Raw genomic sequence first — 11,062 nt, forward strand, 5'->3', positions numbered from 1 at the left:
TTTCAGACAAGGACTGTGTTTTCCTATTTTGTTGTACTTATTCAATGGGCTCCGATCTTGACTGGATTCTTTGGGCACTACTGTAATATAAATAAGAAAAGTTTCAATTATATTAAAGCCTTGCCTGGATGACACGTCAGACTTACAATCACATACATATGTGGAAAATATGGAACTAGCAATTTGTTTGCAGTTTTAGAAAGCCTCCCCCATTCTAAATGGAACAGATTAAACCAAGCTGTAGATAAACTGAATGAACATAATAAGCTAAAGACAAGTTTGATATGCTTTCAAACCTGATCAACAGAGTACCCTAGCGCAATTCCAACACTTCAGGACAACAAAAATAAGACTACATGCCAATATACCTCTAAATAAGTTTATACTATACATAGTTTGCTTTGCTAAGTTTACTCTCCACAGAGCCCAGATAGTGTGGTGTGCACACAATAAGACCTTGAGAGGAAAGAGAGAGAGCAAGCATATGGCCCTTCCGGAAAAAAACACAGAAGTAATTTGTTACAGCAAAATTTTGGTTGTTCTGATCACCAGTGTTAATGCTACCCCACACCAAATCCAACAGGTGTAACAACAAACTCCACTACCACTAAACATTTTATTTCTCTTTATTATTGTTTAAAAAGGGAAAATGAAGGTAGCAATTCTCTTGTTAAACTGGTATATTCCAGTAAGACTCTTAAAAGCTCAGTCATGTTTATTTCTAAATTCAGGTGGTCTAGCTGGGCACAGTCCTAAATAAGCTGTTTCCCACTTTAAAAAAATGCTACATCTTAGTTATTAATTATCATTAACGTGCTACCAGATGAGTACATGGTACTAAACACACATATAGAAAGCATCACAGCCCACAGAGCTGACAACCTTTCCCCAGCACTCAGTGCCGCCCGATCCCACACTAATCGCAGAGGGCTGGCACCCCCGTGGCCGCAGCAACTCCTCCCCACCCCTCGTACTTACCTCCCACTTCCTCGGTGCCCTCCAGCAGGATGTCTTTGGTGAAGCTGGAGATCTGGCCGGTAAGGGAGGACAAGCTGCCCCCCACCTGCCCCAGGGACTGGCCCAGCCCCGAGCCCAGGCCCCCTAACCAGGAGGCCATCTCTACTGCTGCTGCTGCTCAACGGGCCCCAACTGTCCTCAGCGCTGGCTAAAGGCCTCCCCGAGGCAGCACCCACACCAGGGGTGGCGTTGGACCCCAGAACAGCTCAGCCCCGGCTCGCTATCTCCCCCGGGGGCTGGGCAGCCTGGGCTCGGAGAGCCGGCTCTTGCCACCCCGCCCGGCTCGCACGCTCAGGAAAGACCGGGCTCCGGCTGAAGCCTAGAGAAAGAGTCCCAGCGCCCCGACCATTACTCCCTCCCCGGCTCGGAGAGCGGCGTCAGCGGCTCCTCCCGGCAGCTTCAGGCTCTGCCACCTCGACGGACGCCATGACACCTCCGAGCCCACAAAGACTCCCTGCTTAACCATAGAGAATCGCTGCGTGAGGCTAGAGCGGCGTCACGACTACAAGGACGTGTACAAGGCAGCAAAGGCACTCGGGATAGCGGCGGCGCTCGAATGACATGTTGTGTCCAGGCGAATGTTAAGTGTCCGCGGCTCCCGTGCACTGATGGTCCGCCACCGCCACCGCCACCCGCACCGCCACACGCCACGCCAGCACTAGCCGCACGGGGCGTCTGAACTTGGCTGCTTCCACTTCCAGGCGCCCTTGGTCTCGTCTCATTTGTGCGAAGACTCCGCCAGCTACACACAAACCTGGCCACCGGGGGGGAGTCCCTGAGCCCCTCGTACCCCGCCCGCTACACATAAACCTGGCTGCCAAGGGAGTCCCCTCGCACCCCGCCAGCTACACACAAACCTGGCCACCGGGGAGTCCCCGAGCCCCTCGCACCCCGCCAGCTACACACAAACCTGGCCACCGGGGAGTCCCCGAGCCCCTCGTACCCCACCAGCTACACACAAATGTGGCTCCCGGGGGAGTCCCCAAGCCCCTTGCACCCCGCCAGCTACACACAAACCTGGCTCCTGGGGAGTCCCCTCGCACCCCGCCAGCTACACACAAACCTGGCCTCTGGGGAGTCCCTGAGCCCCTCGTACACCATCAGCTACACACAAACCTGGTCCCTGGGGAGTCCCCTCGCACCCTGCCAGCTACACACAAACCTGGCCCTTGGGGAGTCCCCGAGCCCCTTGTACTCCGTCAGCTACACAGAAGCCTGGCCCCCAGGGAGTCCTCTCGCACCCCGCCAACTACACACAACCCTGGCCTCCGGGGAGTCCCCGAGCCCCTTGTACCCCGTCAGCTACACACAAATCTGGCTCCCTGGGGAGTCCCCAGCCCCTCGCATCCTGCCAGCTACACACAAACCCCTGGGGAGTCCCCGAGCCCCTAGTACCTTGTCAGCTACATACAAACCTGGCCCCGAGGAGAGTCCCGGAACCCCTCATATCCCGCCAGCTACACACAAATCTGACCCCTGGGGAATCCCCAAGCCCCTTGCACCCTGCCAGGTACACAGACCTGGCTGCCGGGGTCCCTGAGACCTTACTCCTTTCAAGTTACACACTAACCCAATCCCTGAGGAGTCCCTGAGCCAAGCCCCTCACATTCCGCCAGCTACCCACAAACCTGGCCTCTGGGGAGTCCTTGAGCCCCTCACATCCAGCCAGCAACACACAAACCTGGCCCCTGGCATCCTGCCAGTCACACACAGACACTGGCCCCTGGGGAGTTCCTGAGTCCTCTCACACCAGAGCAGCTACACACAAACACATGGCATAACGCAGGTCAAAGAACCTCATCCAATAATTTTTGTATCAAGCCCATATCTTCTGTTTGAACAATAGAATATCCTTTAAAAAATATCCACTCTTGACTAGACTCTCTAGATCAGGGGTGGGCAAACTTTTTGGCCCGAGGGCCACACTGGGGTGTGAAACTGTATGGAGGGCCAGATAGGGAAGTCTGTGCTCCCCAAACAGCCTGGCCCCCGCCCCCTAGCCGCCCCCACCACTTCCCGCCTCCTGACTGCCCCCCTCCGACCCATCCAACCCTCCACCCCCCACTCCTTGTCCCCTGACCACTCCCTCCCAGCATCCCCCACCCCCATCCACCGCTCCCTGTCCCCTGACTACCCCGACTCCTATCCACACCCATGTCCCCTGACAGGCTCCCCGGGTCTCCCACACCTATCCAACCCCCCCTGCTCCTTGTCCCCCTGACCCCTATCCACACCCCCGCCCCCTGACAGGCCCCCCAGTACTCCCACACCCTATCCAACCCCTGTTCCATGACCCCTGACCGCCCCGCCCCAGAACCTCCACCCCATCCAACCGCCCTCTGTTCCCTGTCCCCTGACTGCCTCCCCCCCTGGGACCCCCTACCCAATGTCGCCGCCCCGCACCACCCCCTTACCCTGCTGCTCAGAGCGGCAGGAGCTCGCAGCCCCGCTGCCCTGATGGAGCCAGCCACGCTGCCTGCGCGGCGGTGTAACTGCGGGGGAGGGGGACAGCAGGGGTGGGGTCAGACACTACCTTCCCCGGCCAGGAGTTCAAGGGCTGGGCAGGACAGTCCTGCAGGCCATAGTTTGCCCACCTCTGCTCTAAGTAGTTGTTCCATTAAAAAATGTGCACCTAAATAGTCTGAATTTTCTGAGCTTCAGCTTCCAACCACTGGGTCTCATCATGTCTTCTGCTAGTTTAAAGAGTCATCTCCTCTCAGAAATCTCTTCCCCATATAGTGTGTGTAGTGTATCATGATCAAGTCACCTATTAACCTTCTCTTACACAAACTAAATAGATTGGGCTTCTTAAATCTCTCACTATAACTCATGTTTTCTCAACTTCTTGTAGTTCTTTTCTGAACCTTTTCCAGTTTTCAACATCCTTTTTGACATTTGGACTGCAGAACTGACACAATATTCTAGTAAGGGTCTCAGTAATGCTGTATACAGAGGTAATATCACCTCTCTACTCTTAATATTCCCCTGCTTATACAGCCATGGATTGTTATTGACTTTCTTAGCTACAGCATAGCTCTGAGAGGTCATGTTCAGTTGGTTAGCTGCTGTGACTCCTAAAGTAAGTCCTTTTGACAGTCAGTGTATTCCAGGACACAGTCCCGTCTTATAAATGTGACCTCCCTTCTATGTTCCTAGATGTATGACCTTTCATTTTGCTGTGTTAAATCGTGTGTTATTCATATCAGCTCATGTTAGCAAGTGATCTTGATTAGGCAGTAGACCCGACTCATCCACAATTCCACCAACTTTTGTGTCATCTGCAAATTTGACCAGCACTAATTTCATTGTTTCTTCCATTACGGTCATTCTCTCACCAGAAAGTGTATGTTAGCCTGATCATCATTTCCATTAACTATACTTTTTTTGTTTGGGTACCATTTTGTATAATTGCAAAATTACTGAGAGTTCTTCTGGGTACTGTTCTATGAATAGCTCACAAATCAGATTGTGACAGCAACCTTCATGAGTCTCCTCGTTCATTCACTGATGTGTCAGCAAATGACGCTGCATCAGAGGCATGCAGACAAACAAAGCTGTTACCCCACATTCAGACAGACGTGTCACCCAAAAGCATAAACTGGGCCAATAAAACCCTATGATTAATGTGAAACTTATCCCAGATACACATGCTTACCTATTAACAGTATATTTTCATGAAATTTAGGCCTTAAATATAGGTAGTATAAGAAAAAAAATTACAAATTCTAACCCTAACAGGAATTTTCAGGAAGTATTTAGTTTTTTTTAAGTTTAAGATTAAGCTTTTAAAAAAAAATTCCTAGACAGCATGGACTTTTTTAAAAAAAATTAATCACAGCCTTTCTCCCCAAAGAAACTGTATATCCATTCAGCTTTTCCATGGCAATAAAAAGACATTCCTGAAACAACATAATTGGGGAGCAGTCACAGTCTTACAGACAATGCATCAATATAAGGTGCAGGTATAAGATTTATATTCATATTGTTACTAAACTAGCCAGGGGTTTGGATGGCTTATTGGGACTGGTTTGAATTCAGCCACTTTAGCGGTTATCAGGTTATTACTCAGGGACAGCTGTAGGGGGTTAAGTGATGCTGAAAAATGAGACAAACAACACCCCCCTCCCCCCCCCCCCCACACAGCACAAACTGAAATCTTAACTGTACAGAGAGGTCAAGAACTCAATAGGCACAGAGTGAACTTCTGGGTGGCTGATTTGGGTTGAGGCATGCTGTTAGTGCTGTGAAAAAAAAATGCCTGCACTATACCTTTGGTGAAGTTAAAGAACTTCACCCTCTGAGGAAATTCACTTTCCTTAGAAACAGAAATAGCTATCAAAGTGGAATCAGCTTTTCAGTAAATGGACTTGTTGAGTTAAACTGTGTAGTTATGGGTTGGGCATGGCCCCACCTTACATATAGGATAAATGTAAAGAAGCCACTGTAACCAGATGGCTGAAACAATAGCATTAGCACCCAAAATATAGGTACATGATCAGCTTTTGCTCAGAATGTCCATGTGGCCCTATGGGTTTGATTGGTGGAACTGTTTTGAGGCAGGGGAGTCTGTCTGAGAGAAAGCCAAGAAGACAGTAACAAAAGGCTGGTAAGAAAGCTTTACTGAGAGAAAGCTAAGAGAAAAGGCTTTTTGGGTATAGAGTGCTGGCTGGAAAGGTGGGCTTGTCACAGCAAATGAAGGAGCTGTCTCTTGTTTGTTTTTTACAGTGTTCAGGGAAACAAGAGTTTGTACATTCTTTGCAAATTAACAAAAATTGCATCAAAGAAATATCTATCACCAATTTTTCCCCCTAACTGAACCACCTGCAAGACCCCAAAAATTTGGCTTAGCTATTTTGAGTCCAAACGTGTATCAATATTTTTCCTAGTTGGGTTTGAAAGTTAACTGCAGTACTACTTTTCCTTATAGGTGTTTAAATTTAAGTACCATATTTAGAATGTTAATATCATTAGCTGCAAATGAACATTCAATCTTCAAACATAAAAGAAAGAAAAGGAGGACTTGTGGCACCTTAGAGACTAACAAATTTATTAGAGCATAAGCTTTCGTGAGCTACAGCTCACTTCATTGGATGCATACAGTGGAAAATATAGTGGGGAGATTTTATATACACAGAGAACATGAAACAATGGGTGTTACCATACACACTGTAACAAGAGTGATCAAGAAAGGTGAGCTATTACCAGCAGGAGAGCGGGGGGCGGGGGAAAACACATTTTGTACTGATAATCAAGGTGGGCCATTTCCAGCACTTTACAAGAACAGTAAGAGGGGAAATAAACAAGCGGAAATAGTTTTACTTTGTGTAATGACACATCCACTCCCAGTCTTTATTCAAGTCTAAGTTAATTGTATCCAGTTTTCAAATTAATCCCAATTCAGCAGTCTCTCTTGAAGTCTGTTTTTGAAGTTTTTTTGTTGAAGAATTGCCACTTTTAGGTCTGTAATCGAGTGACCAAAGAGATTGAAGCGTTCTCCTACTGGTTTTTGAATGTTATAATTCTTGACGTCCAATTTGTGTCCATTTATTCTTTTACGTAGAGACTGTCCAGTTTGGCCAATGTACATGGCAGAGGGGCATTGCTGGCACATATCACATTGGTAGATGTGCAGGTGAACGAGCCTCTGATAGTGTGGCTGATGTGATTAGGCCCTATGATGGTGTCCCCTGAATAGATATGTGGACACAGTTGGCAACGGGCTTTGTTGCAAGGACAGGTTCCTGGGTTAGTGGTTCTGTTGTGTGGTGTGTGGTTGCTGGTGAGTATTTGCTTCAGGTTGGGGGGCTGTCTGTAAGCAAGGTCTCCCAAGATCTGTGAGAGTGATGGGTCGTCCTTCAGGATAGGTTGTAGATCCTTGATGATGCGTTGGAGAGGTTTTAGTTGGGGGCTGAAGGTGATGGCTAGTGGCGTTCTGTTATTTTCTTTGTTGGGCCTGTTCTGTAGTAGGTGACTTCTGGGTACTCTTCTGGCTCTGTCAATCTGTTTCTTCACTTCAGAAGGTGGGTATTGCAGTTGTAAGAACGCTTGATAGAGATCTTGTAGGTGTTTGTCTCTGTTTGAGGGGTTGGAGCAAATGCGGTTCTATCATAGAGCTTGCTGTAGACAATGGATGAAAGCTGGAGGATACATCCACCCACTACAAGATGCACTGAGAGTGTGAGTGAAAATGATCATAGAATATAGAAGATTAGGGTTGGAAGAGACCTCAGATCATCTAGTCCAACCCCCTGCTCAAGGCAGGACCAACACCAATTAAATCATCCCAGCGAGGGCTTTGTCAAGCCGGGCCTTAAAAACCTCTCAGGATGGAAATTCCACCACCTCCCTAGGTAACCCATTTTAGTGCTTCACCACCCTTCTAATGAAATAGTTTTTCCTAATATCCAACCTAGACCTCCCCCACTGCAACTTGAGACCACTGCTCCTCATTCTGTCATCTGCCACCACTGAGAACAGCCGAGCTCCATCCCCTTCGCAACCTGCCCTTTAGGTAGTTGAAGGCTGCTATGAAATCTCACCTCACACTTGTCTTCTGCAGTATAAACAAGCCCAGTTCCCTCAGCCTCTCCTCGTAAGTCATGTGCCCCAGCCCCCTGATGATTTTTGTTGCTCTCTGCTAGACTCTCTCCAACTTGTCCACAACTTTTCTGTAGTGGGGGGCCCAAAACTGGACGCAATACTCCAGTTGGGGCCTCACCAGTACCGAATAGAGAGGGATAATCACTTCCCTCGGTCTGCTGGCAATGCTCCTACCAATGCAACCCAATATGCCGTTAGCCTTCTTGGTAACAAGGGCACACTGCTGACTCATAGCCAGCTTCTCATCCACCGTCATTCCTAGCTCCTTTTCTGCAGGAACTGCCGCTTAGCCAATTGGTCCCCAGGCTGTAGCAGTGCATGGGATTCTTCCGTCCTAAGTGCAGGACTCTGCACTTGTCCTTGTTGAACCTCATCAGATTTCTTTTGGCCCAATCCTCCAATTTGTCTAGGTCACTCTGGACCCTATCCATACCCTCCAAGTATCTACCTCTCCCCCAAGCTTAGTGTCATCTGCAAACTTGCTGAGGGTGCAATCCATCCCATCATCCAGATCATTAACAAAGATGTTGAACAAAACAGGCCCGAGGACCGACCTCTGGGGTACTCTGCTTGATACCAGCTGCCAACTAGACATCGAGCCATTGGTCGCTACCCGTTGAGCCTGACAATCTGGCCAGCTTTCTATCCACCTTATAGTACATTAATCCAATCCATACTTTTTTAACTTGCTAGCAAGAATACTGTGGGAGACCGTATAAAAACTTTGCTAAAGTCAAGATATGTCACGTCCACTGCTTTCCCCATATCCACAGTGCTATTTATCTCATCACAGAAGGCTATCAGGTTGGTCAGGCATGACTTTCCCTTGGTGAATCCATGTTGACTGTTCCTGATCACCTTCCTCTCCTCCAAGTGCTTCCTTGAGGACCTGCTCCATGATTTTTCCAGGGACTGAGGTGAGGCTGACTTGTCTGTAGTTCCCCGGGTTCTTCTTCTTCCCTTTTTAAAAGATGGACACTATATTTGTCTTTTTCCAAACGTCTGGGACCTCCCCCGATTGCCATGAGTTTTCAAAGATAATGGCCAATGGCTCTTCATGAGTTGGCCACTACAAGGTATACAACTCTCCACCACCGATACTAATAGGAATGGCAGAAATAAGGTAAAATAGGCACACCACGCATCCCAAAGAACACCTCTCCCCAGTTTGGAGACACCAACAGTCCTGTGCATCAAGGCCAGCTTCCCACTTCAGCAGGATCTCGGACCACCTACCCAAGTCAAAACACACATGACTTTCCCATTACTCTAAATCTTACTTTAGAAAGCCACAGTTCTCAGCTTGGTTAATTCCACTGTATGGTAAAATCCCTCATCATTTCAGTGTGTGCCTCATTGTTAATTTAAAAAAATAAGAAAAAATGTATTTGACATGAATAAATACAACCCATGAGCACAGTTCATTTTACAACACCGAGGTGAGGTAATACGGTAAGAAAACATCACAGGTTTTCTTTTATTTTTTAAGATTAATTACTTTTAACTACAAACTTGAACAGGTGGACTCGCCACCAAGACAGATGTGCTCACCAACAAAAATGTGTGAACAGCTGACTTGAAGAGTCCAACAATCACTCTGCCTCAAACAGCATAGAGCCAAGAAATCAAATAACGCATGCACTGAGATAACTGTATTCAAATCTCAGAACCTTAATTAAATACCTTACTTGCTAGAAATTGACAGTTTAACATTAGGACTTTCAGTTGAATGGCAGTTTAACATTAGGACTTTTAGTTGAATGGCTTCACTCCTAATAGTACAAACAACACTGTTATTATCAGTATATACAAAAATATTACAGCATACGTTAGTTCTAACATAACTGTATTTATGATACATTATGCCATGAATATACAGCATGTGTCTGCAGCAAGTGATAGTATTTGAGTAGACAATTTTTTTTAATAAAAAGTAATGAAGCCAGTCTTTACTAGATCTAGTTGAAATATTACTCAAACTACTTTCTCACTTAACCACCCATTTCCAAATGTAATCTTGCAATTTTTATCAAAAGATGTAAAAAAATATGAGTGGTAATTAAGTGTGCTCCACAGTGCTAGTAGTTACAGAAACAGGGCTGGCTTCAAAGCCCACTGAAATCAAAAGAAATACTTCTACTGATTTCAGTGGGGTCTGGCTCAGGCCCATTTATATTAAGGGAAAGCACACAGAAAAAAAATCAAATTAAAAGAGAACATTAAAAAGCATAGTCATCTTTATTTTAATAACTTTTAGAGATCAATATTTAATAACTTACAGTTGCACATCCATATCAACACTATATTATTGTCCACCAGTGCTCATTTGAAAATCTGTCTCAAAGTTTCACCAAGTAGCCCTGCTGTAATGAATTCAACACTATGACCAAATACGTTTCAAAGTTTGTAATTGTATTACTTCTCTTGTAAATTAAGACACTGTAACTGAAAATGTTTAATAGAAACACACAACTTTGTGCTATGTAAGAGATAATAGGAGAAATAAGGCTTCATTTTGGTGAGGAATTTCCTGAAACAGGGGCCCTAAATTATACTCTCCTTTGTACTTGTGCAACCTACTGAAGTCAGTGGGGTTGCACAGGTGTTATAGAAGGCAGATTTTGGCCTATTTGCAATTACTATAAACTATGGTAACCTGAAAAGACACTGCCAAGGTTTCCCCCAATGACAACATTCAGATTGTCTTTGCATTGTCTTCTCAACTGGTCCTTTTCCCCCCTTACTAAGGTTTTCCTCCTCTGACCATACACATTGGTCGTTGTGTGGATTTAAAGAAAGAAGTTAACATTTTGAGTTGGTAAAACCAGACTAAAAATTACATGTGCTTTACACATATGTGGAGAGACTGGGGTCGGCGGGGGGAAGAGAGAATAGCAGGTCAAATGTTGTGTTAATAAATCTTGATAGTGTCCCCTTAAACCATAAATTTGGAATAAAGCAAAGAACCATGTATTTATGCTAGAAACCTATCATTTTTATGCAATATGAAGCTACTTAATTTCTTCAGTACAAGATGCAAAAGCACAGCTTTTTTTAGCAAATTTTGTAAGTAAAAAATGAACAGGAATGTAAGAAACCTTTCAATTTTGAAAGTACAGAAAGTGAGTAATTATAGTGGACCAATTTTAAGGTGTTACTAATTTTGTCTTTACTTGGCTAAGGAAATAAGTGTCTTTTTTTTTTTCAGACTGAATTTGTTTTAAAAGGTTGTTCATTAGCAATTATGAAAATTCAGTGGAATTAATCCACAACTATTTTGTATGAGCCACCAAAGTCATCTGATTAATCTTATATTTGACAAATCAAATTTCACATTTTTTCCTCTTATCATGGATTCTGATTTTAAATACCTTAGAACCAAAAACCCAAGGAGATGTACTGCTGATAGGAACTGTACAATAAGATTCCTTTGCAAATACAAATT

The 11,062-nt window shown here is 45.6% G+C and overlaps 1 protein-coding gene across 2 annotated transcripts in view; it reads right to left on the reverse strand.

Moving 5' to 3' along the window:
- Positions 1–1,475, reverse strand: part of TRIP11 (thyroid hormone receptor interactor 11) — a 68,513-nt gene extending 67,038 nt beyond the window's left edge. For both annotated transcript variants that reach the window (XM_048853340.2, XM_048853344.2), the window contains exon 1: positions 979–1,475. In XM_048853340.2, the coding sequence (XP_048709297.2) occupies positions 979–1,117 (139 nt within the window). In that variant the 5' untranslated portion in view covers positions 1,118–1,475. The remainder of the gene's footprint in view (positions 1–978) is intronic.
- Positions 1,476–11,062: the final 9,587 nt, after the last annotated feature.

The sequence above is a fragment of the Caretta caretta genome, chromosome 6, assembly GCF_965140235.1.
Source record: "Caretta caretta isolate rCarCar2 chromosome 6, rCarCar1.hap1, whole genome shotgun sequence".
Taxonomy (NCBI): Eukaryota; Metazoa; Chordata; order Testudines; family Cheloniidae; genus Caretta; species Caretta caretta.